The sequence below is a fragment of the Oryx dammah genome, unplaced genomic scaffold (genome assembly GCF_014754425.2).
Source record: "Oryx dammah isolate SB20612 unplaced genomic scaffold, SCBI_Odam_1.1 HiC_scaffold_8, whole genome shotgun sequence".
NCBI lineage: Eukaryota > Metazoa > Chordata > Mammalia > Artiodactyla > Bovidae > Oryx > Oryx dammah.
This window is the reverse complement of record NW_024070192.1, coordinates 35010587-35035967: the sequence shown is the minus strand read 5'-3', so window position 1 is coordinate 35035967 and position 25381 is coordinate 35010587. Positions and strand designations below refer to the sequence as shown.

General features: G+C 52.9%; 2 protein-coding genes across 6 annotated transcripts; one reads left to right on the top strand and one right to left on the bottom strand.

Moving 5' to 3' along the window:
• The first annotated feature begins 82 nt into the window (after positions 1 to 82).
• On the top strand, positions 83 to 10285 carry CHRNB1 (cholinergic receptor nicotinic beta 1 subunit). 3 transcript variants are annotated; one of them, XM_040243497.1, is made up of 11 exons: positions 83 to 205; positions 291 to 430; positions 944 to 988; positions 1473 to 1582; positions 1689 to 1797; positions 2149 to 2296; positions 2758 to 2967; positions 6016 to 6239; positions 6724 to 6905; positions 7258 to 7405; positions 8151 to 10285. In XM_040243497.1, the coding sequence occupies exons 1-11, from the start codon at positions 145 to 147 to the stop codon at positions 8289 to 8291; spliced, it is 1518 nt and encodes a 505-aa protein (XP_040099431.1). In that variant the 5' UTR covers positions 83 to 144; the 3' UTR covers positions 8292 to 10285. The 3 variants fall into 3 exon arrangements, with proteins under 3 accessions (XP_040099431.1, XP_040099433.1, XP_040099432.1); XM_040243499.1 differs by having other exon boundaries at positions 105 to 205; positions 291 to 373; positions 8151 to 9207; XM_040243498.1 differs by having other exon boundaries at positions 122 to 205; positions 291 to 391; positions 8151 to 9207.
• Positions 10170 to 25381, bottom strand: ZBTB4 (zinc finger and BTB domain containing 4). Of its 3 annotated transcripts, none has more exons than XM_040243491.1 (4): positions 25283 to 25381; positions 16603 to 16672; positions 15097 to 16163; positions 10170 to 14441 (listed from the first exon to the last, which is right to left on the bottom strand). In XM_040243491.1, the coding sequence occupies exons 3-4, from the start codon at positions 16152 to 16154 to the stop codon at positions 12485 to 12487; spliced, it is 3015 nt and encodes a 1004-aa protein (XP_040099425.1). In that variant the 5' UTR covers positions 16155 to 16163; positions 16603 to 16672; positions 25283 to 25381; the 3' UTR covers positions 10170 to 12484. The 3 variants fall into 3 exon arrangements, with proteins under 3 accessions (XP_040099425.1, XP_040099426.1, XP_040099423.1); XM_040243492.1 differs by lacking the exon at positions 25283 to 25381 and adding an exon at positions 24702 to 24810; XM_040243489.1 differs by lacking the exon at positions 25283 to 25381 and adding an exon at positions 17357 to 18176 and having other exon boundaries at positions 10538 to 14441.

Here is a 25381-nt window from a genome sequence, read left to right as displayed (position 1 = left end):
GGGATCAAGTCCCAGGGGCGGGGCGGGTGGGCTGGCAGCTGCCCCCCAATAACAGGTGCACATTCCTGGGCGCCTCGTCACTTCCCCTGCGCTGGCTGTCCTGGCGACTCACCCAGCGGACTCACTGAGCGACGCGGGCGGGCTATGACCCCAGGGGCGCTGCTTCTGCTCCTGCTGGGGGTGCTGGGGGCGCATCTCGCCCCGGGTAAGTGTGAGCCTCAAAGGGGCAGTGACAGGGCCAGAGGTCGTGGCCGGGCATCAAAGCTTCACTCAGTTCTTTCCTCCTCCAGGCGCCCGCGGCTCGGAGGCGGAGGGCCGACTCCGCGAGAAACTTTTCTCAGGCTATGATAGCACGGTGCGGCCGGCGCGGGAGGTGGGAGACCGTGTCTGGGTCAGCATTGGTCTCACCCTGGCGCAACTCATCAGCCTGGTGAGGGCGCACGCGGGGAGTTGCGTCCAGCCACTAGGCGACTTAGGGGCGTGGCTTTGGGCAGGGCGGGACCCAGGGACCACTGGGGGAGGGGGTCCGGGGCGAAGCCAGACTAGGAGACTGATGGGATATTAGAGCAGGTTGGGTAAAATGATGAACAGGCCTATGGGCGGATCTTGAAGTGGAGCTAGGGGCCGCTGGACTGGCCGGAGGGCGGGTCTTGAGGCGGGGTCACAGGCTGGGGCGGAGCTTGGTGCCGGACGGAGTTAATAAACAGCAGATGGAGATTCAGTCCGCTCCACGTCGGGACTGGTAAATGAATTGGCTGGCCGTAAGGACCGCAGGAAATTTGCGAGATAGGGTTTAAATCCACGCAGCTTATAGGAGATGGAGCTTGAACCCGAGAGAGTGCGACTCGGAAAAAGAAGGGAGTTTCCAGGGGGAGTTTGACCTACCGAGCCCCTTATTTCTCTACACTTACATCATATCTACCCTTAAAATTTTCCCTTCTAGAACGAGAAGGATGAGGAGATGAGCACAAAAGTCTACTTAGACCTGGTACGGAGACCCCCGCAGGGTGGGAAAGGGCGGGCGACCTCGCTGCCTTTACAATTTCCTCGAATGTCCCGCCCAATAAGAATTTTTTTTTTTTTTCATCATGACCTCAGAAAACACATTTATAACTGAAACAGAAACTTCAGAAAAGAATTTAAACTCTGGTTTGGGGCCACTCATGTGACTCCTGACCCATTAAAAGGGTCGCTAATTGCGGTTTGAAAATCACTGTTTTAGAGACTAGCTCGTCAACCCCCTCGTTTTTACAAAATGGAAAAATTGGAGCCCAATGCGAGGGAAGGAAAATTAGTTAATGGGGTCCCAAAGAGTGCACGTGGAACTGGAATCAGAGCCTAGGCCTTCAGAACCACAGCCCAGGCCTGCGCGGCTCTCCTCCGTTGCATTCTCTGCTCGGGCTTCCTGCGCACGTCCCAAGGCTCCTCCCAGCCTCCAACCCCAGACGGCCCCTCAGCCTCTGCCTCCCTAGGTATGGACTGATTATAGGCTCCGCTGGGACCCTGAGGAGCACGAGGGCATCGATTCACTCCGCATCTCAGCAGAATCCGTGTGGCTACCCGACGTGGTGCTCCTAAACAAGTAGGATGTTCCCAAAGTCTGGGAGACGGGGCAGGGCCTCCGGAGGGGCGCGGCCTCCGGCGGACGGGGGGGCCTGATCCGAGTTGATTTGATTCTTTTCCTACAGTAACGACGGAAATTTTGATGTTGCTCTGGACGTCAGCGTCGTGGTGTCTTCCGATGGCTCCGTGCGTTGGCAGCCCCCAGGCATCTATCGCAGCAGTTGCAGCATCCAGGTCTCCCGGCTCCATCTGGGAAGCTCAAGGCGATCGTAGAAACCCTCCCTCAGACCTACTCCTCCATTATCCCGATGACCTTCCTATCTCTCTTACCCTCCGTTGAGTTTCCTCTTCTCTGTCCACTTTCATTGACTTCCAGTCTTCCTTAGTGACCTTTCCTCCAATGTCCATGGCCTCACCAAACAACCTTCTGATTTCTCTATGACTCCACTTCTAGGTGATCTCCCTTGGTGGTCTCTAGCTCCTGAGGGGCCATATCCTCTGACCCCCTGTGCCCTGTGACCTCCCCAAATTCCCCCAGCCCCAACCAGCTCTCTGGCAGCTCTAGTGACTCTCCATTCCATCCAGGTCACCTACTTCCCCTTTGACTGGCAGAACTGCACCATGGTGTTCAGTTCCTATAGCTATGACAGCTCAGAGGTCAGCCTGCAAACTGGCTTGAGTCCTGAGGGGCAGGAGCGGCAGGAAGTGTATATTCATGAAGGGACCTTTATTGGTGAGTGGGTATAACTTCCATGTCCATGGGCTTTATGATTTCCAGTTTCTAACAGGCTGATAAACATACTCCATCAACGAGTCCCTGTGAGGTCGGCAAGATAGATATAACTATCTATATTTTGTGGGTATGGAAATTGAGACTCATTCAGATAGAGATGGGCTGTCCAGCCCAGGGTCTATAGCTAGCCCCTTATTGCCCCTTATTATATCAGTCTCCTCTGCACTAGGATGTGGTGGAGAAAGCCATATCTGGGAATTCCCTGGCAGTCTAGTAGTTAGGACTCTGTGATTTCACTGCTGAGGGCCTGGGTTCAATCCCTGGCTGGGGAACTACCACAAACAGCGTGGAGCAGACAAAAGAAAAAGAAAGAAAAAGAAAAAAAAAAAGCCGTATCTGGCACCAACAAAGACATGTCCCATATCTGTCACCTTCTCTTCTCCCCCACTCACCCCACCAAGAGAATGGCCAATGGGAGATTATCCACAAGCCTTCTCGGCTAATTCAGCGTCCAGTGGATCCTAGGGGAGGCGGGGAAGGACGACGTGAAGAAGTCACCTTCTACCTCATCATTCGCCGGAAGCCTCTCTTTTACCTGGTCAATGTCATTGCCCCATGCATCCTCATCACTCTCCTGGCCATCTTTGTCTTCTACCTGCCACCGGATGCAGGTAAGGGGGGAGGAGCCCCAGCTCTCTTACTTACCAATAGTTCAGCTTCTTCCTCTTCACCCATAATACACGGAAGGTTTTCCTGCCAACTCAGGCCATCAGGAGTTGTGCTTAAGCAATCTTACCTAGGTTTTCCCTTCAAGAAGAGCCTTTGCATCTGGATTCAGGTTTCCCCTCCAACCTCAAGTGCTGTCTCCCCTCTGCTGCTCACTTCTCTGCATCTAGTAACTTCTGAACTCGTCCCTTCAGAATCCTAGGATCTCATCCCTGGAACTGCGACTCCTCTGACCTGCAAGCTCCCAAGCTTAGATAACTATTCCTTTCCTTTTTCCCATTCTTGGCATCCTCTGTCCCCTCACTTGTCAGATGCCTGCTGCTGCTGCTAAGTCACTTCAGTCGTGTATGACTCTGTGCGACCCCATAGATGGCAGCCCACCAGGCTCTGCTGTCCCTGGGATTCTCCAGGCAAGAACACTGGAGTGGGTTGCCATTTCCTTCTCCAACGCATGCAAGTGAAAAGTGAAAGTGAAGTTGCTCAGTCGTGTCCGACTCTTAGCGACCCCATGGACTGCAGCCCACCAGGCTCCTCCCATCCATGGGATTTTCCAGGCAAGAGTACTAGTCCCTAAACCTTCCATCTCCCTAGAAAATAATATCCAACAGTTCTCTGAAATACAGCACAAAGTGCTTAAGGAGTAACTTTGGGCAAATTCCTTAATCTCTTAGTGTCCTGATCTGGAAATAAGACACCCACTGTTCCTATCATGTAGGACTATTTTGAGGATTAACTGAGTTAAGAGAACTATGCAGGGTACTCTGTAAACTTTGTGTAAGTGTATGTAATTTGCTAATTTTGAGCACTTGCTATAAGATAATGCAGATAATATGTTTTATATGTGTGCGTGCGTGTGAAGTCACCTCAGTTGTGTCTGACTCTTTGCGACCCTATGGACTGTAGCCCACCAGGCTCCTCCGTCCATGGGATTCATATATTAACTCAATTCTAATCTTCACAACTCTGTGAGGTAGGTGCTGAATTGTCTTCCTGTTTCACAGAGGAGGATAAAGAGGCTAGGAGAGTTTGTCATTCAGCTGACCTTATATAGAGAGAGGCGGTGTCGCTATTCCAACCCTGGTTAGTACCAGTTTGATTCAGAGACTGATGTCCTAAACTCTGGTATTCAAAAGATGCTTTTCCCGGGAGTTCCCTGGTGGCCTAGTGGTTAAGATTCTGGGCTTTCACTGCTGTGGCCCCAAAAACAAAACAAACAAAAAACACATGCTTTCCTTCTCTCTGGAATCAAGTCCTCTCTGTCTAAGGGAAGGAGAGTGATGAAGCTCTAGAAACACTTTCACGTGTAACTTCTCCTTCTTCTTGGAGCAAGGCAAATCTTGGGAACCAATATTATAGAACTAAACCAGAACAGACCATAAATGTTATTTATTTCAATACCTTCCCTGAAGTTCCCAGTACCTGTTGTATGTCACAGGAATAACCAGCCACCTGGCATATTCTTATATACTTTATTTCATTTTTAGATCCTTCAATTTGCTATATAGTTTGTGCCACAGGGGTTGATCTATTAATTCATGCAACAATATTTGTTGAGCATCTGTAATGTGCAAGACACTGGGAATACATCAGTGAATAAAACAGACAAAAATCCCTACTCTCATGGAGTTTACATTCTAGTGGAGGAGACAGTCTAAGCATAATAAATAAATCCATTAAACAATATAGTGGAAGAGGTCAAGGGACTTCTCTGGTGGTCCAGAAGCTAAGACTCTGACCTCCCAGTGTAGAGGGCCCAGGTTTGATACTTGGCTGGGGAACTAGATCCCACATGCTGCAACTAAGAGTTCATATTCCACAACTAAAGATCCCTCATGGTGCAACTAAAAATTTCCACATGCCGCAGCAAAGATCAAAGGTTCCTTCATGCTGCAACTAAAACCCAGTGCAGCCAAATTAATAAATATAAAAAAAAGAAGAAGAAAAGAGGCCAAGTCCTAAGAAGGAAAATGAAGCAGGAGAAGGGTTTGGGGAGGATGAGGATGGGAATAGGGGATGCAATTTATTTATTTATTTTAAAAATTGTATTGAAGTATAGTTGATTTACAATGTTGTGTTTAATTTCTGTTGTACAGTAAAGTGACTCAGTTATACATATATACATTCTTTTTTATATTCTTTTCATTATGGCTTATCACAGGGGTTGCAATTTAAAAATAAGCTGGTCAGTGAATGTCTCACTAAAAAGGGAATATCTGATCAATATTAGAACAAAAACTTGAAGGAAGTGAGAGAATGACCGTGGTAGATATCTGAGGGAAGAAATTACCAGGAGGAGTTAAGAGTGAATGTGAAGACTCTTGAGGTGGGAGTATGCCTTGCATATTCAAGAAATAGCCAGTGTAACTGAATCAAGTTAGCAAGAGAGAAAACAGTAGGAGACGAAGTCAGAGAGTTCATGGGAAGACCTTGCTGCAGTAAGGACTTTTGGCTTTTATGCTAAAGGAGATGGGAAGCTACTGGAGTGTTATGATCTGATTTACATCTTTAAGGGATCCGTCTGGATGCTCTGTTGAAAACAGTCAGCAGGGGGCAAAGGATGAAGCAAAGAGGAGGCCTTTATAATAACTCAGACCTGAGGTAATGATGGCTTGTACCAATAAGGTTTGGTATGGAGTGGATATGGGATGAGAGGGACAAGAGCAGAAAATGACTCAAAGGATTTGGCAGGAAACATGGAGTTGTCCTTTATGAAATGTGGAAGACTGTGGGGAGAGTCGGCAGTGAGGGAATTAAGTATTGGACATGTTAAATCTGAGATGTTGGTTGGACACCCAAATGGAGGAGTTAGGAAGACAAGCGTGGAATTTAGGGGAATACGTCCAGATTGGAGGTTTAAATGCAGGAGTCATTTGCTTGCAGTTGGCCCTTCCAAAACCCTGTCTGAGTGGGCTGGAAACATGGCCACTGATTATGCCAGGGATATCTTCTTCTGGCAAAGCCTAATTCTTCCACCTTCCCCTCTGTCCTCCAAGGAGAGAAGATGGGGCTCTCCATCTTTGCCCTGTTGACCCTCACTGTGTTCCTGCTGCTGCTGGCAGACAAAGTACCTGAGACCTCCCTGTCTGTCCCCATCATTATCAAGTACCTCATGTTCACCATGGTCCTCGTCACCTTCTCAGTCATCCTCAGTGTTGTGGTCCTCAACCTGCATCATCGCTCACCCCACACCCACCAAATGCCCCTTTGGGTTCGTCAGGTAAGAAGACCTCCTCCTTCAACCTGTGTTAACTCTAAATCCTAGTATTTGGATTTTTGTCCAGGCTTTGCTCCTTTCTCCCATCAGCTTCAACCTTCCCTTTCACAGACCCAAGGGAGACTACAACTTCAACTCCTGGTAGAGTGTCCAAGTGCCAGGGTCTTTGGGTGTTGAAATGTTGCACAATTAATTTTATCCTCACATTATTAACTCTGTGTGGATTCCAGACTCTCTTCATCAATACTGCCCTTTGTGGGGTGGGTCCCATGGAAGCATTCCAAGGGCTAGATATTATCAGGGTGGGAGCCCTTAGAACTTTTCTTTCCAGTCAGGATGTCTCCTAACCCACTTAAGAACTCTGGGCCCTGTGGGACTCCGGCACGCTTAGCAGGAGTGGGCACATGCCAGGGGGTGGTTTGTGGCTTCTCTTCTGGTCTCAAGGCCTGAGAACCCCCTCCAACACGCCTGTTCATCTACTCTGCAGATCTTTATCCACAAACTCCCTCTGTACCTGGGTCTGAAGAGGCCCAAACCTGAGAGAGACCAGATGCTGGAGCCACCTTCCATAGCTCTCAGGGATTCTCCAGGAAGTGGCTGGGGTCGGGGAACAGATGAATATTTCATCCGCAAGCCACCAAATGATTTTCTCTTCCCCAAACCCAACAGGTAATACCTACTCTCCATTGCCCACATAAAAGGGAGAGGGAGAACTACAATTCCCAGAAGACTGTGCGGTGCAGGTGACCTAAGCTCCCGGAGGTTGTGGTTGAGCATCATGGGAGTTGTAGTATGCCATCTGTTGCCCACTTTGTGGAGAGGTGGGAACTGAAACGCCTAAGAGGTTAGGAAAAATTGCAGAAGGTTAGAGAGGTCGCCACCATAGGCGAGAACCTGAGGGGCCCTCTCACGTTTTGAAACCCAGACTTGCATTGGAGGAGGGAATTGGGGCAGGGGCTAGAGCACCCGCCCAGGCTGTCTTTGCGCCTTGGGCGTGGCCAAACAGTCCCGCCTCTTCCAGGTTCCAGCCTGAACTGTCTGCTCCAGACCTGCGGCGATTTATCGATGGTCCAAACCGGGCTGTGGGTCTCCCTCCTGAGCTACGGGAGGTCGTTTCTTCGATCAGCTACATCGCTCGACGGCTGCAGGAACAGGAAGACCATGACGCGGTATGTCCACCGAGGGTGGACCAGGGCAAGGCCTGGGGGCCCTTGGCTCCACCCGGAAACAGGCTCCGCCCCCAGCACTCGGTGTTATTTTTATTTTTTAAATTATCTATTTGGCTACGTCGGGTCTTAGTTGTGGCATATTGGAGAAGGCAATGGCAACCCACTCCAGTACTCTTGCCTGGAAAATCCCATGGACGCAGGAGCCTGGCAGGCTGCAGTCCGTGGGATTGCTAAGAGTCAGACTGAGGGACTTCACTTTCACTTTTCGCTTTCATGCATTGGAGAAGGAAATGGCAACCCACTCCAGTGTTCTTGCCTGGAGAATCCCAGGGACAGCAGAGCCTGGTGGGCTGCCGTCTATGGGGTCGCACAGAGTCGGACACGACTGAAGCGACTTAGCAGCAGTTGTGGCATATGGGATCTTTGGTTGTGGCCTGTGGGATTTAGTTCCCTGACCAGCGCTTGAACCCGGGCCCCTTGCATTGGGAGCGTGGTGTCCTAGCCACTGGACCACCAGGGAAGTCCCTCGGGTTTATTTCTGAGTGGAAGTTTGCCTCACTGGGTCCTGTCTTTACTTTCCTTCTTGCTCTTGATTCACATGCATTGCCTGTGGTGGCTCTCTACTGTTCTGAGGGCGGCCCTTGTCTCAAAGCTGTGGTGGGAGGATCTGGATGGGGCACAGGGCCTTGGGGCAGCCATTCCTGGGGGTCTGGACTCAGGAACAGTTTCCTCTGCCTAACCCCAGCTGAAGGAGGACTGGCAATTTGTGGCCATGGTAGTGGACCGCCTCTTCCTATGGACCTTCATCATCTTCACAAGCGTTGGGACCCTCGTCATCTTTCTGGATGCCACGTACCACTTGCCCCCCGCCGACCCTTTTCCTTGAGGCTGGGAGGAAGGTGAAGATCCAGATCCTTGGCCAAGTGAATTGAGAGTTTAGCAAGGCTCTCAAGCCCTATACCTTTCTGCATCTTAACTCCATCACTAGGAGTCCAGTTCTCTCATCATTTCGTTTCTAAGGAGGGAGCCTAAATGGGACTAGGCATTTGGGGGACTTGGGCTCACCTGAAATGCACTAACCGTTTATTACTCTTTGGCTTCTTGAGGAAGCTCCATTGGATGTTAACACCTATGCTGGCAATGAATGGAACAAACAACAAGAACTAGACTTGTATGCCTCCTAAAGGCAGGAACTCTGTCTTGTTCACTGTAATATCCCAGGCACCTAGCACAGATCCTAACCTATATAGCAGTTACCTCTGGTTGAATTAATAGGGAATTTTTTTTTCCTGTGAGGAAATACACTAAGTAGTAGTGCTGATGTTTGCATGTTGGGACTAGTGGTCATTTTTTGTTTTTGCCTTTCTGCAGTTTATCATATTTGTAATATATAATATCTTTAGGATTAAAAAAGAAAAGGTTATTTCTAAAAAGATGCATTTGTAATGAGGATAAAAAGCACACTTTTAAAACTTCAAGTTCCAGCTTTGGTGCTCAAACTGGGCAAGCTACTAAATTGCTCTGTGCCTGTTTCCCCATCTGTAAAATGAAGCTAATATTAACAGTATTTAGAATCTGCCCTCTAGACTGAGCATCATATAAGAGAACAAAAACATACAATATACATCAGAGTTACACACTGATATGTTTTGTTTGGCTCATGTTCTTGGCCAAAATTTAAAATCTGGTTTGCTACTTTTAAAATGTAAAAAAAAAAAAAAAAAAGACTCTCCTTTGGGGTCGGCCTGCCTTCACGCCTCGAGTGTACTATCCTTTGTTGACTGAATAAAACTCTGAGCTGTAAAAAAAATTATAAATAAATAAAAATGTGGATATTTCACAGAGAAATTTGGATTTCTGGCTTCTCTTGAGAATTTTTTAAGGTCTACAGTAACACCAGATCTGATTCCCCTGTTGGCAGCAACCTGATTTGTGGCTGCCCACTCTGGTCAAGGTATCTGTATCAGAATTCCTCAAAGCCCTGACCCACCTAACCATTCCTTTACCTTGCTCATTCCTGAGTTACACTAGACAAAATACAGGGGAAGGACAGGGGATGAGGAGTTGAAGCTCATGGGAGGCCAGGAGTGGAACAAGAAAAGTGTCACTTATGGCCATCACACATTTTGTGCCTCAGTTTCCTTTCAGTTTGGAGAAAAGGCTGTACCTGGTTGGAGGCATGGCGCTTCTGGGACATGAAGATCATGTGCCCAGCAGGCTGTGTGAACTGGACTGTGTTAATGTTTCTGCCTGGAGGTCAGAGCAAAGTCAGTTTGAGCCTAGTGGCTGCAGCAATTACAGTGAAGTACCTAGGGTCAACAGGCGCTCACACCTACTCAGTTGCTGTTAGTCCTAAAGAGGGAAAACAGGGCTAACCTCATAGGGATCCCTGTGAGATGAGATTAGCGTGTCCCTGTCCAGCCAGACCCACCAGCCACGCCAATAATTGCACCTGGCATCCCACTGCGGAGCACGATTCATTTGTCTTGTTGGTTTATTGGCCTAGAGAGTTGGACACACACACAAATGCGGAGATAAATATTGGTCAGTTTCTCTAAATCTGGGTCCTCACTACATATAGAGCTAGAGTCTGTAGAATTCTAAATCTTGCGTGCTGTGGCACAGAACCAGTGGCCTTCCCACTCCACCGTCACCCTTCTTCCCAGGGAACATGGGGAAAGAGGGCACAAACTGACAAGACTTGATAATTTTCAAAAGACGAAATTGCAAAATCCCAAATTTCCAACATCTGAAATTCACAATGTTCAAGTTCCCCAGCTCAGATACATGTATTTTAATCTCCATTTCGCCACAATCTCCTTTGTTGCCCAGAACCACCAAATTCTGGAAACTATTTTCCTAAATCAGATTAAAAAAAAACAAAATAAATGTCTACAGTCTCAGTTCTCCCAAAATGTCCATGGTTTTAGAATTTTGACCTGTTGTGAAATTCAATTCCCTGGTCCATCCTCAACCCCTTCCATCTCCTGTGCCGTTCTGCCTCAGAGGAGTGCAGGTTAAGGATACAGGGGCACTGTCGTCGCACCCGCCCCCTGCCTCCAAGGCCTTCCTCAGTCTCTCCTGTGGTTCCGCTGTGTATATATATATATATTTATATATATAATTTGTGTGTAGATATATATATGTATTCTTTATTATGTACTTTTTTTTTTTTCGCAGTTTTTCTAAAGTGCCAGAAACAAGATTTGTGGGAATTTTTTAGTGATTTTTTTTTTTTTTTTTTGCATTTTTCCCTGTTTTAAACTTTTCTCCCCCTTAAAAATTGGAACTCAGTACATTCAGTAGGAAACTCTTCACTCGGACTGCGGCCAAGACCAAGAAAAGTGCAAAGAGATGGAGGAGGAGTGAAGGAGCGACACTCCTCCATGGTTAACATTCAGGGAGCCTGTCGAAAACCTCCCTTTCCGTTTGCTGGGAGGGTGTGAGGAGGCAGGAGGCTGCTCCTGTCCCTCCCGCCAAACCACCTCCCTCCAAAAGCCATGATCTTGCCCTTTCAGCATCAGTTGAGAGGGCAGCCATCTTGGCCCCAAAAAACAGTAGCTGGGAAAAGGACTGCCATTTTGATGATGGCAACTTTTCCCCTTTTAAAACTGCACTCCTCTAATTCCCATTTATCAAATTTGCTCCCCCAAACTGGCTCTCCCTTTGTGAGCTTTTTGTGTGTGTGGGGGGTGGGGTGTGGGGGAAGGTGGGTGGATGGGAAGTGTTCATTCAATCACAGAGTGGGGAGGCCCAGTTATCAGAATTAGGAGCGAACATTTCTTCAACTCCACCACTGGAAGGAAACATAGGGACCCCTAACCAGGGTTAACTAGTGCAAATTAGGGATTAGGGACTTACAAGGTCCCTGTACCCCATCCCTAGGCTGGGATCTTTGGGTGTGGGAAACTGAGTTAAAGATGGGGTGTAAGGTGCTATTTTGGAGGGAAAGTTGGTGGGGATACCCCAAAGCCCACCAGGGGAGTAGGATGGTTCCCCAAAAACCATCTGGAGTAATTGGTGAGGGAAGTGATACTGGGGGAAAAGAGGGCTAAGGTAAGGATGGGAGGTCGTGTGCAAATCTCGGGCTTACCTACCCATCCAACCCCCATCATTTTTCTGGCTATTTGGTCTAGTCTGGGAGAAACCATCCGGGAAAAAAACAAGGAGGAAGTAGGACCTCTCCCCCATCCTATATAGAGCTTCTTCCTGGCCCCCAAATCTGGCTTAGCCCAGATGAGGCCATATGCAGAGGCAGGAAGAGGTACAATCCACTCACCTCTTTCGCCGTGGAAGTCTGGGGCTTACTAGATTTGAGGGTCAAAGCAGGGCTGAGATTGGTGCTGCCTGGGCTGGGAAAGAACTCAGCCAAGGAACAGATAGGTGGCCCTCCCTCCCACCCCGCTCTTTGACCAGGATGGGAGAGCCATCTCCACAGTCTTGGAGTAGGAGGAGGAATATGGAAGATCCAAAGGCGTAGAAGCCAAGGAAGGCATGGCATCTTAACGTGAAGGGAACAGGGACACAGAAACCCACCCTTGGGAAGAACGGCATCTGAAGCCCACTCCCAGGTGGGTAAGTGTTGGGTATCACAATGGTCTGGTCCAGGCCCTGGGCCACGAAAGGATGGAATGTGCTAGGAAGCATCTGGGCAAGGGCTTAGAGAAAGCTTCAAGATGCAGGGTGGGGAACATTCGGGGAGAAAGATGGTTTCCCCCTAAGTTTAGGAATCAGAGGGTGGGTTAGACATTCAGAGCTGGTGGGGGCTGTGAGTAGAGATTCATGGAAGTATATTGCTCAGTTGCCCCAAGGGCTGGAGGAGGGATGAGCTGGCCCTGCCCCTCACGGAGGCCATTCCCTGGAGGAGAACTGAGAGGGGAACCACCGAAGACCCCTTCCCAGGTGGTGGGAAAACTACAATCTCACACAAAGCAGCCTGACCCCTGAGCTCCAGAGGCCCCCAGGTCCCTGCACAGGAGTGTGGAGGGGCTCCCAAGGGGCAGGGAGGCCGGGGAGCTGGTAGTGGCGGGGGTTCAGGGAGGGTGGCATCTGGTGAAAGGGGGGATCCGGGTCCAGAGCTCACCCCACATCTCCCTTCTGGGTTCTTTCAACCCCTGCCCTCTCCCCTTCTCCTTTGGGGGCAACCGGTGGAGGAAGAGTTGGGGGGGGTGGGGTTGGGGGGGTAGGGGCTGCTGCTTGAGGATTGACTGCGTAGCCAAAGACCCCTGGTAGGAAGGGAAGGGCCCCCCCACCCTTCTCATCAGGTAGGACCATGTTGAGAGCGACCGGGAGAGCGGCCAAGTTGCTGAAGTTGTAAGGGTAGGCGGCGAGGAGCTGGGGACCATAGACGAGTGGGTAGGGCTCAGGGTAGAAGGTGACTTTGGCAGCCCCCATCGCCTCCATCCGGTCTCCCCCGCCAGCCCCGCCTGGCCCCTCACTCCCACCTTTTCCCCTGCCACTGCCCGATTCCCGGCCGCTCCCAATCAGAGCCAGTGGAAATTCCTGCACAGGTGGGTATGCATAGGTGGCCCCTCCTGCCCCCACGGAGGGCTCCTCTCCTCCTGAGATGACAGGGTCCTGGAGCGAGGCAGGCTCAGAAGCTTCCTCGGCAGGAGCACTCCCGCCTCCACCACCTGCCTCCCCGCTGGAGGAGGAGACCTGCATCTCTTGGGGGGCCTCCTCCTTGATCTCCCCGGCTCTGGCACCAGTGCTGCCCTTGGAGTAGGCGATGACAGGCGTGGGGGTGCCCCCGGGTCGCTCGGCGGCGTGCCTCTGCCCATGGCGGCTCAGGGCAGCGGCTGTCTTGCACACCTTGGCGCAGTGAGGGCAGGTGAGGCGGGTGGAGGGCTTCCGTCCAGACCGGGAGCCGTGGGAGGCCCCGCTGTGGGCCTCCTGGTGCTTGCGCAGCTTCCTCAGACTGGCGAATGTCTGGGCACAGTCCTCACAGCGGTGTCTCCTCTCGCTACGGGCACGCCCCGTGGGGCCCTCGGCTGCTGGAGTCTCTTCCCAGCTCCTCCGTTCCAGCTTCTGTCTCCAGCGAGGCGGCCGGCGGCTTCTGGGCATCCCGCTGCCCCCGCTGCTAGTCGGGGCCGCGGCTCCGGCCTTGCGCTTGGGCTTGTAGGAGTAGTAGGGCCTCCAGAGCTGGTCCTCCCCGCCAGCCTTGGACTCCCCCGGCCCCTCCTCCTCCTCTTCCTCGTCCTCCTCCTCGTCCTCGTCCTCCTCCTCGCTCTCCTCCATCTCCTCACCGCTTAGCTCCCCGGGACGCAGGTCTGTTTCTGAGATGCGGCGCTTGACAATCGCCTCCTCACCGATTCGCACAGTGATCTGACACAGTGGCGGTGGAGCCTGGAGCTGAGAGGGGCCCCGGCCAGGCCCTGCAGGGGGACCCGCGCCCCCGCCAATCCCGCCAGCTGGCTTGGCCGTGTAGGTCAGAGTCCTCGTGGCCCGTGGGTTCCGGCCCTTGGCCTCCTCCGTGGCTGTGGCGGGCCCTGCAGCTGTGGCTGGGCTGCCTGCTGTGGCTGGGCTGGTTGGTGTGGCTGCAGGTTCGGGGGGAGGGGGTGGGTACTCACGTTTTTTGGGGGGCCGTGGGGGAGCAGTGTAAGTGATGACTGAGGCGGCTTGGGCCCCTCCTGTGCTGGCCGGCCCACTCCCTGCTCCACCACTGCTGCTGCCCCCATGTACGATGACTGAGGGAGCCGGGTGGGCAAAAGTGATGACAGATGGTGGGGGGCCAGGCTCTGGGGCAGGTGGGGGTCCGGGTGGCGAGCTGGCTGGCATCACCACAGGGGCCGGTGTGTTGAGGCTTGGAGAGAGAGGGGCCTCGGGGGCTCCCTGGCTGTAGGTTTTGTAGGGCCGCTTGGCCGCCCGCATGGGGAGCAGGCGGTACAGCTTGAGGGTATTGAGCTTGGGCTTATAGCCTCCATTGGGCGTCTTCTCACTGGCCAGGAGGCTTGGGCTAATGCCGTGGAAGGCTCGCTGGTGGGTCTTCAGGTTATAGTAAGTGACAAAGGTCTCCCAGCAGAAGATGCACTGGTACCTGGGCCAGGGATAGAGCCAGTTGAGTCAGGGGCCCTGAGGCTAGGGCCTTAGCCCCCCATTTTCTCTCCTGTTTCGCTCAGACCTTGAGCTGCCCCAGCCTTCTGCTCACCCTTCTCTCATGCTGCTTGTCTCACCAGCCTCAGAAGGGGCACCAGTCCTAGTTCAGTGCCCCCACTGGCTGGGCAACGCCAGGCCTCAGCTGTTCCATCTGTGAATTGGGAATAATCACGTACCTTGCCTAACTCCCAAAGCCACCTTCTGAAGCTCACCTGACAGATGGGGAAGTATCTTATCAACAAGGATACATTAGAACAGTAGATGGACATGCCTGTGCTTCCTATTGTCCTGCCCCATGAGGCAACTTTCTGTTTCCTCCTTGGCCTTTTCCACATCACCAAGCCAGGATGTGACACCTGGCGGTGCTAAGAAATAAACATCAGTGGGAGGAAACGGGGCTGGAGGGAGGCAGAAGGATGAGTGACAGGAAGCACACGAGCAGGGGCCAGTGGGTGAGCAGGCATCTGAGAATGGCTTTCTGGGCCCCATGCTCTGCCCATTCCCTCCCTTATCCATGTGGTCCCTAAGTGGACTAGGTCCCATGTGGCCTCTCCACCCCCATCCACCCCAAGTCCCCGGCTGGCCAGAGCACTCACCTGCGCTCCCCGGTGTGCCACACCTCGTGTTTGGTTCGGTACTCAGCCAGTGCGAACACCTTCTCGCAGTAGCGGCAGGGGTACTTCCTCCGCCATGAGTGTACATTGCTGTGCCGCTTTAGGCTGGACAGGGTCACGTAGGAACGCTCACAGGCCGCGCACACATAGAGCACGTGGCCACCCACCACCTTCACCACGTGCTCAGGACCACCTCGGAAGCCTACCGCTGGGGGCAGGGCCGAGGCGTCCACTCCTGCAGGGCCACTGGGGACAGAACCCCTGGCTCCCAGCCCGGCGGACCCCCGAGTGCTGGCTTCCCTCCGGCACTGGGCCTCATGGGTCTGTAGCCGCTTGGGATGGATGAAGCTTTTCCCACATCGGGGGCAGGGGAGGGGCCGCCGGGACAAGGCAGGCTGTGAGTCAGGGCCCTGGGCTTCAGCCCTGTCCCCCTCCCACTCCCCAGCTGGCCTAGGCCCAGGCCCAAAGCTGTCCTCCTCAGGCTGTGAGGTGGCCATGGGAGCTGGAGCGGGAGGCACCCAAGCATCACCCCCCTCCCCCAGGCCCTGCAGGCGGGAGATGCCCAGACGCCGTCCCAGAGCACCAATCTCTGCCACAGCTGCCCCGTCCCCTCCACCACCAGGCAATGCCAGCCGGGCACTGTAGATGAAATTGAGGACATCAGAGAAGGCAGCTGCTGGGACCCCTGGCAGCTCCAGGACCCGAGGTGGGGATGAAGCTGAAGGTGAGGCTGGAGAGGGAGAGGAGGAGGAAGAGGAGGAGGAGGAGGAAGAGGAAGAGGAGGAGGAGGCCGCTGTGGTGGTGGTGGGGTTGGGGGCTGAGCCCCCAGTGATGGGTGGGAGGGGCAGTGGAGCTGAAGCCAGCAGTGCCTCTCTGAAGAAGGGACTAGAAGCAGCCAGGACGCTGCGGTGAGCTGGGAACTTGGTATCTCCGGCTATGAGGGTGACGTCACAGAAGAGGCCACGAAGCCGCTGTTCATTGAGCTGGCGCAGAACGGCGGGTGCATGGGACGGGTCTGTCACCTCTGCTGGGGGTGGCATGGCGCCAGCCTAGATGCAGAAGAGGCCAGGGGAGGATCTCAGAGGCTGGGCGGAGGGCTGGGGGCTTTCAAGTCAGAGGCGAGCTGGGCAGGGGTTGGAGGCTGTTGGCCAGAGGCTGGTGGAAGGCTGACTGACTTCTGATCATGGAAGTGAGGGGTTAACCTTAGCCACCCCACGTCTGGCCAACGTCCAACACCCCTCTGTCAGACATCTGGGGCTGAAAGAGGCCAGGGATTCCTCAGGTCTTGATGAAGGTCAGGGGTCAAGACTTCCAGGTCACAGACTAACAGGGGGAGCAATGGACACCTCTCTCCCACTGGGAGGAGGAGGGAGCCCCCACAGCTGATGGCCATTTCTCAGGCCTCCTCAGCCTGGAGGATATGGCTGCTTTGCTCACCTGCAGCCTCAGGCCCAGGCTCCCTCCCAGCAGACCTCTCACCCGTCTCACCTGAGAGCACAGCCAACATGGAGTGGAGCGGAGGTGGCTCAGCAAGTCCCTTCTGCTGTGCTTCTTCCCTCTGTGGAGAAACAGAAACTGTGTCCTCGGGAAGGGAACTGGGCGGGAGGCTGACCCAGGAGGTGGGGAGTGGTGCCGCTTGGAGGGTCAGAGAGCCTGGGCAGCTCTAGAGACCCTGACCCTCCTGGGAACCAATCAGGTTACTTGCTCAGTGGCCTCTAATCGGACCTAGGATGTCACAGATTATTGCAAAGCCTGTACTGCTGGCCCCCAGAAGTACAGGAATAAGATAATTTGCATATTCCCAATTTGCCTCAAAACAATCCAGCGACATCAGTTCAATCCGGTAGGCCCAGGGAACCCTGCTGGATCAGTCTCAAGTCCCTTGAGCCCAATCTTTGGGACTCAAAGGAAATCAAAGATTTGCATGTTGTCTTTCATTATAACAGTCTTATTTACATATCAAAATAGATTTGTTTGACCTTTCTCATTGGACCAAGCTGCTAGATATTCAAATTAGCAGAGGACTTTGTCACATAAATCTTAGAGAGGGTTTCTAGGTACCGGGGACCACGGAAGACCACTGTCTTGAGCACATGCGCCAGCTTGCTCCAATCTCTGGGAAGGCCACCAGACTGGACGTGAGGAAGCTTGGGTCCCCCTCCTTACTCTGAGAGGTGGTGGATTTGGGCCTTTGGCTTAAAACAAAGTGAGGGTGGGGCGGGGAACGCAACCCCCACCTCACCTCTTGCTGGGAGGCTCATCCAAAAGGAATAGCAGGTAACGCAAATATGAGCCACGGAAGACACTGCCCGCAAGGCAACTCACACCCTCAGCTTTGGGGGCTCGATTTTCAGTTGAAGATCTCAGTTCCAGAGCCACAGAGTAACTTAGCCAAAGACACACAGAGCTGGTCATAAAGGTGGGGCCTGTTCACAGAGCCAGGCCTGCTGACCTGAGGGCAGAGCTCTCAGCCCCTCTTGTCCACCCTCCACAAAGTCTGGGGGTCCTCCCCTTCCACACGCCCGGGGTCACACATGACCTCTGAGGTGTCCTGCGTCAGGAGTTCCTCATGCAATTCCCACCCCACCGCCCCCAAAATGCTCTCTTCCTATTTATTACTCATACTGTCTGGACTAAGAGGCCTTCTCTCTTCAGCCAAAAGGTGGCCCTCAGTCCTCTCCCGGAGGAGGAGGTAAACAGGGATGAGAATCAGAGTTTCTCACAGCCCTGAGTGCCAGGCACACACCTAGGTCAAGTGCTGCCCCATCAGTTGATGGACTGCAGGTGGGTCAGGAATCCAGGGGAAGGATTCCTGGGCTGGTGTTCACATCTGTTTGCAAAATGGGGAAAGAGAACAAGGTCTCCTCCTCCCTTCTGTGACAACCACCAGCCAACAGGGACCCCCAGGAGTCGGTGCTTCACTGGCATTACCTCATTTGCTCTTCATCACGACCCTAAAATGTAGCAGTTAGCTTCACTTTAAGTGACAGGCAGGGATTTCTCTGGTGGGGCAGTGGATGAGAATCCGCCTGCCAACGCAGGCGACACAAGTTCGATCTCTGGTTTGGGAAGACCTCACATGCCAAGGAGCAATTAAGCCCAAACACCCTAAAGCCCGTGCTCTACAAGAGAAGCCACCGCAATGAGAAGCCTGTGCACCACAAGGAAGAGTAACCCCCGCTTGCCGCAACTAGAGATATATGAGATCAGTTAGTCGCAGGGCTGGGATCTGTTCGGCTCCAAAGCCTTCATTCTTGATTATACCACATCAGGATGAAAGAGATGTTTATGGCTGTGATACTGTGATATAAGAAATTAAGTTGACCCTTGAACAACTGCGTAGATCCACTTCTATGTGGATTTTTTTTCAGTAGTAAATACTACAGTACTCCAAGATCTGAGGTTGGTTGAATCTGAGCACGCAGAAGAACCTTGGATACGGACGGCTGACTGTAAGGCTATACTTAGATTTTCCACTGGGTAGAGTGTCCATGCCCCTAACCCCTACATTGTTTAAGGGTCAAGTATAATATATTTGGTCCTGGTCTCCATTCTTTTTATTTAAAAAAATATGTATTTGGCTTTGCTGGGTCTTAGTTGCGGCATTTGGAATCTTTTAGGTGTAGCTTGTGGGATCTAGTTCCCTGACCAGGGATCAAACCTGGGTCCCCTGCATTGAGAGTGTGCAATCTTAGTCACTGGATCACCAGGAAGTCCCCTTTGTTCCCATTCTTGACACAGAGCTCCTAAAACTCTTGTAATTTCCCAAGTGATAGGAGCACTGTTGTTTAGTTGCTCAGTGGTGTCTGACTCTTTGTGACCTCGCGAACTGTAGCCCGCCAGGCTCCTCTGTTCATGGGATTTTCCAGGCAAGGATACTAGACTGCCATTTCCTTCTCCAGATAGGGGTGTTGCTGCTGCTGCTGCTGCTGCTAAGTCGCTTCAGTCGTGTCCGTGGGCATCTTAGTCTAACATTTGACCCTAGTTCCTAACATCAAGCTTCTAAACTAAAACCCCTTGGAATTTCCTGGGTGACAGAAATGTCTCTTGTTCTAAAGAGGTGACTCTCCATGGAGTCCTGGATGGGGGCTGGTCACCGGAAAGGCCAAGCCATGATGAGAAGTTTGGAACTTTCAGCCCCAGCCCCCATTGCCTCTGGGGACAGGAGAGGGCCTGGAGACTGAGTTAATAATTGATCATGCCTATGTGATGAGGCCTCCATAAAAATCCCTAAACTATGGAGTTCAGAGAGCTTCCAGTTCCTAAACACATCTCCATGGTGAGAGGGTGGCACAGCCCAGCTTTGTGGAGACAGAAGCTCCTGCACTCAGGACCCTTCCAGACCTCTTCATCTGGCTATTATCATATCCTTTATTATATGATAAACCAATAAACACAAGTATTTCCCTCAGTTCTATAAGCCATCCTACCTAGCAAATTATCAAATCTGAGGAGGCGGGTTGTGAGAAAGCCTGATTCTTGCTGGTCAGTCAGAAGTACAGGAGGTTTGGGGAATTCTCTGGTGGTCCAGTGGTTAGGACTCTGAGCTTCCACTGCAGTGGGCATGGGTTCAATCCCTGGTCTGGAAACTAAGTTCCCACACTCAACGTGGTGTGGCCAAAAAAAAGTTAATAAAAATTTTAAAAAGCTGTAAAAAAAAGAGTACAGGAGGTCTGGGCTTGCAAACTGGTATCTGAAGTGAGGGCAGTCTTGTGGGAATGAGCCCTTAACCTGTGGAATCTGATGTTATCTCCAGGCAGATAATATCAGAATTGAATTGAATTGTAGGACACACAGCTAGTGTCAGAGAATTGGCCAGTGTGGGGGAAGAAACTCCACATGTCTGGTGTCGGAAATGTTGTAAGTAGAGTGTATAGGATAACAGTTGTTTTTCTTGAAACAGAACCCACTAGGGCTCCTCATCAGCCCATCTAGGATCTTTGTGAAAATTAGAGGAAGGGGAAAAACTAGAGGAAAGGCCTCTTCAAGGAAGCAGCTCTGCACAGGTGAGCAAAGAAAAGGTTTGATTCCAGCCCCTACTCACCCTTTGGCCAGCCCTGCCCACTCGCACAACCATATGCGCTTGGTACCTACCAAGGGGTGGCTGTGTGCTGACTGGCAAGATATATGGACAAGGCCTATCCAGGCTTTTTCAGAACCACAGAGGTCCAAGGCTGTCTTGGCCCTTGGAGATCACCTAGAACCATCAGCGTCATGATACTTAGAGCTGCTGTTGAGATAAACATTGTGTCAAATCTGGCACTAAGCATTTTATCTGCATCATCTCATTTCAGTACTCAAAAGGACCACAGGGAGGCAGGGGCTAGTGTCAACCCCACTGTACAGATGAGGAAACGGAGGCTTTAAGTACTCTAGACGCCACACTTGCAGGCAGAGAGAATGTAGTGGTGGGGTGACTTGTCCCTGGTCTCTCTACTAACCAAACGGGGTCTGGATCCGGCTCTCCTGAGTTCAACTGCCCCACCACTGGCCACTGCCCTGCCGGGGTTATACAAGGTGGAGCAGAGACTGGTTATGAGACCCTGGGCAAATTACTTCACCTCTCGATATGTCGGTTTCCTTGTCTACCAGCTGGGGATAATGACGTGCACCCATTACGTAGGGCTGTAGAGGATAAACAAGCTGATGACCGGCTGTACCTAGAAGAGTGCTGGGCACGCAGCAGACGCTCAGGAAGCGCCAGCTCTTATTACCATCTTGGAACTCAGTCCCGGAAAATGGTGGGGGGAAGTGGTGAAGAAAAGGGGCAGAAATCAGGCTTCATGGTAGGTCTGATGGCTCTGTGGTTTTAGTTTTTTTATTTGTTTTTACCGTTTCTCTACTCTTAACTGGCTGTGTGATCTTAGAGGTGTGACTGAGGTGGGGATGTGAGCACCACCACCAGATACCCTCCACCTCCGGCTGTTCCCTGTGCCTGGAACATTCTCTCCTCAGGCAGCCTCACGCCTTGCTATCCCACCTCCTTTCAGCTTTGACTCAAAAGTCACCTTCCCCCAAGGCCCTCCCTGGCTGCCTTGTACCTCCCCAAGCTTCCTATCCCCCTCCCTACTTTATTTTCCTCCTTGGCATTTACTAAGACTACTGCTCTTTCATCTCTAGAGGGCAAGCTCCAGGGGATGGATGGATTTTTGTCTGCTTTGTCCACTGCTCCATCCAGTACTTCGAACAGTGCCTGATACATGGTAGGAGAATTCAAAACATTTTGGGTAAATGAATGAACCTGCTTTCTTAAAGCCTGCCTGGACTGTGTCCACCTTTAGGAAGGAAACCATCCTCACGCCAGGACTGAGTTGGCCAGGAGCTGGGGGTGGCGAGTGTAACTTGATCGCTTCGGGGGCACTCGTGCTTTGCCTAATACACCTCCAAGGCTTTATTTTTTATTTATCTATGTTTTTTACTCCCAGGGCTTTACATGCATTGCCTCATTTAATGGTTTCCTCAGCCACTCCAAGTTGGCATTTACATTATCCCAGTTTTACAAGTGAGGAAACTGAGGCTCATAGAGGGATTTACCTTGCTCAGGGTCACACAGCTTGTGAACAGCAGGGTCAGAATTGGCCCATGTGAATCCAGATGCTGGGTCCTCCCCTCTGTCACACCACCAGGTCCTGCCTTAAGGGGGCTGGGGCCAGCTAGCAGGCTGCCAGAACCATCAGACAGACAGACACACACACATACACACACGCACACACACACACACACACACACAGGAGCTCATGTGCTAAAGGCTAACTGTGTCAAGTCTGACTCCTCCCTTGCCCTTGCTCCCCACGTCTAGCCGTCACTGAGTCTGGTCAGATCTGCGGCCTAGCCTGGAGATGGCTCTGGAAGCTTTCCCTCTACCCTACCTCTGGCCCCCAAACTAGCTCAAGGCCTTGTTAACAGTCTCATGGTTCAAGGCCAGGGCTCGCAGCTAGTCCCCTGCTTCCAGTCTTAGCATCTCCCATCCAGGCTTCCTCTCACTGAGAATCAACAGCCCCGAAGCAGCTCAGGCATTGTCACTCCTGGGCTCTGAACCCCTCTCTAGCCTCCACTCCAGAATGAAGCTCAAATTCACCAGCTGGGCATTCAAGTGTCCAGTACCCATCGTCCTCTCTCCTCTTGCCTGGAGTGAATCTCCCCTCCAGCTTCCGGTGTGCCCTCCAGCCTCAGCACTCCCACACCTCCAGGCCTCTGCCTGTGCTGGTTCTCCTGCCAGAAATAAAAACTTTGCCCAGCCTCTTCTCCAAATACCTCCAAAATGTTGAAATTGACCTCAAATGCCACCTCTGTCTTGGTCCTCCCTGACCCCCAGAACAAGGACAATCTCTCCTTCACCCACTTCATCAACATTTTGTGCCCGTGTGGCCAGCACCCAGCAGCGAACGCTAAGTTCTCCCTCCCAGGAAGGGACTCCCTGAATCACTGTTGAAACATACCAGTCTTCTGAAATGAATTATTGCAGGTGTTAAGTTCTGCAGAAATTGGGCAGAAGTGTGTGTATGAATGTGGAGGGGGATGCATGGAGAAGCCCACCACAAGCTTCAGAAGGGCAGCAGGGGACAGCATATAAGAGCCCAGGATCTGGAGTCAGATTGCCTGGGTTCAAATCCAGCTTTACCTCTTACTAGCTAAATGGCTTTGGGCATATGATTTCTCTGGACCTCGGCTGTCTCATCTGAGAAAGGGAAGTAATTAGAACTCCCACTTTCATCCAGCATTGGGAAGACTAAATGAGTGATCATATGTAAAAGCATTAAGAACAGTGCCTAGTACACAATAGTATTCAATAGGTGTTTCCTGCTGTCATTATTAACCAAGCCCCAAGAAAGGGCTCAGTGCTGGCACAGGGCTGACAGTGGCTGGCACGGGCACAGTCCCCAAACTGTAGCTACTTTCCAGGTATGCTTCCCATGTGCTACGTACCTACAGCCCTGTTGGAAGACGGACAGGGAAGGTGATTAGCCCCATTTTATAGATGAGGAACTGAGGGTCACTTAGGGAAAGTGCTGGCGAGGAAGTGGTAGGGCCTGAACTCCTCAATTCTCATCTAGGCCTCCTTCCCCTCCACCAGGCCATGGTGCACCTGTTGTGCAGGCCTGACACAGCAGCCAGCACGCCCCCAGGCAGGGGGCCTAGCCATAGCATCCACCCATCCCCCATGCACATACCCCACTCCTAGCCAGGCCAGGCACAGACCACAGGGTGTGCACCCTTGGAACACACAGACACACATATACACACACCCCTACAGAAGGGCCAGGGCCCCAAAGGTGAGGAAAACCTGTTCTGAGGAATCTGCCTAGCGAGCAAATTCCGTTTCCAGACCCTTCCACAGTCGCAGGAGTGGCCTAGTGTGCGTCACAGAAGAGATGGAAAAGCAGAGATACCAGCAAGGGGGACAGAGAGAGGGTGAAGCAGGAGGAGGAGACTGAAAACTTCGTGTTTCTTTTTTCCATTTCAGTGACAAGAGTCACACCCGGCCTTTACGTAAACATGGCCAAGGAGCCACTCTGTCCAAGCTGAGTTTCCTTGCAGCCGCCAGGCCTCTCCTCCTGGTGACCCTGACGCGCTGGGCGGGCCGGCGAGGGGCAAGCACGCAGACCCTGCACGGACTAGCCAGGCCACCCGACAACACCCAGGCCTCCCGCCTGCTGCCCTTGCTCTGCCCCATATTTATCTCCCCGCCTTCTTCATAACACATACCCGGAGCGGCCCCACACAGCCACTTCAACACGCAGGAGCAGGCACGCACACACAGCTCGCGGTTGATCTCCGGAGTCTGAGGCCCACATTGCCCTTGTCACGCCACCTCCCTCCCCACAAGTGTTTTCTGACCAGCTTGCCTCCCGGCCCGACAGCATGAAAGGCTCCCACAAACAACGTCACAAAAGAATCCCGTAGGGAATGTTGCAAACACACAACCTTCCCCTCGCTCGGCTGCCCATGATCCCATAAACACAACCTGCACATTCCACCCAGAACCCCAGGCACCAGTACCAGCTGCCCCACGGGTAACTGAGACACACCCGGGGGTTCTCACTTCCCACGGGGCCTGCAGGACCCGAGTTCTAGATATGAAACCCCCTTCCATGCCACCCAATCGTCACACGGACCCACAAACCCACCCAGTAGGCCATCTTCGCCAAGACTGGACCACACCTCAGTAGGGCCGCAGAAACTGGACCGGACCCAACACCGTCTGACTCAGGGGTACACAACTGCCCCCTCCAACTGAGCACACACACCCAGCACTTGGGTGCCCTCCACAGCACTTACCTGTCACCAGCTCTGCAGAAAACAACAGTTCACAAATAGTTCATGTGTGCAGGACCAGACACATATGTGCAAGAAAACACACCCCAATATGAAACATACATAAAATCCCACACCTAACAAACTCCGCAGGTATTGTGCGCAGCTTCAAATGCGGACCTGTCACCCAGAGCCACAGGGCCACATCTTGTCATTCTGCCTCAGAACACTGGATACCCTTCCATCTGGCTTTGTGTCCCCATGGCCTGGTAGGGCCCTGCTGGACCCCTGGCTACCAGACCAGCAAACAGTGGTGATCAGGAGAGGTTTACCTTGCCCCACAACACAGCAGGAGACACACAAGCTCCAGGACTCGCAGCCACAACCCTGCCCCGACGGCGCAGCGGCTCTGGGGCCCCTGTTCGCCCTGCGCACCCCGCACACCCCAACTCTGGGGCGCTCGGCGGCCCACCCCTCCCCCTTCTGCCTGGCTCCTACGCCATCGCCCTCCCAGCAGCTTGCAGCGCCGGCCCGGGCTCACACCAGCCCCACCCCACCCCCAACCTGCCCCACGGGGGGAGGGGGACACCGGGCTGCAGAATTAACCCTTCAAGTGAGGAGTGAGCGCGGCCCTTTCCAAGGACCCCGGCCCCCCCCCCCGCCCCCCCCCCGCCCCGACCGCCGCCGAGTCGGACGCCGTACCCGGGCCCCCTTAGTCGCCCCCCAGCGCCCTGCGCGCCTGGAGGCGGGGCCAGACTCAGCCCCCGACCCCTGAGCCCCCAGGTCAACCCCAAAGGGGAGCGGTCGCGGCTCGGGGCGCGGCCCGGGCCCCCGCGGCACCGGGCAGCGGGGAGGGGGCCCGGCTGTTGGCTCCGGTCCGCCCTGGCCCTGCCCGGTTCGCCCTGGGGCCCACCTGACTGCGATGGCGCCGTGTCCGCCAGGCCCGGCTCATCACCGTGGCCGCCCCCGGCCGCTCCGGTTTCGCCCGCCTCTAGCTCCGGCTCCGGCTCCG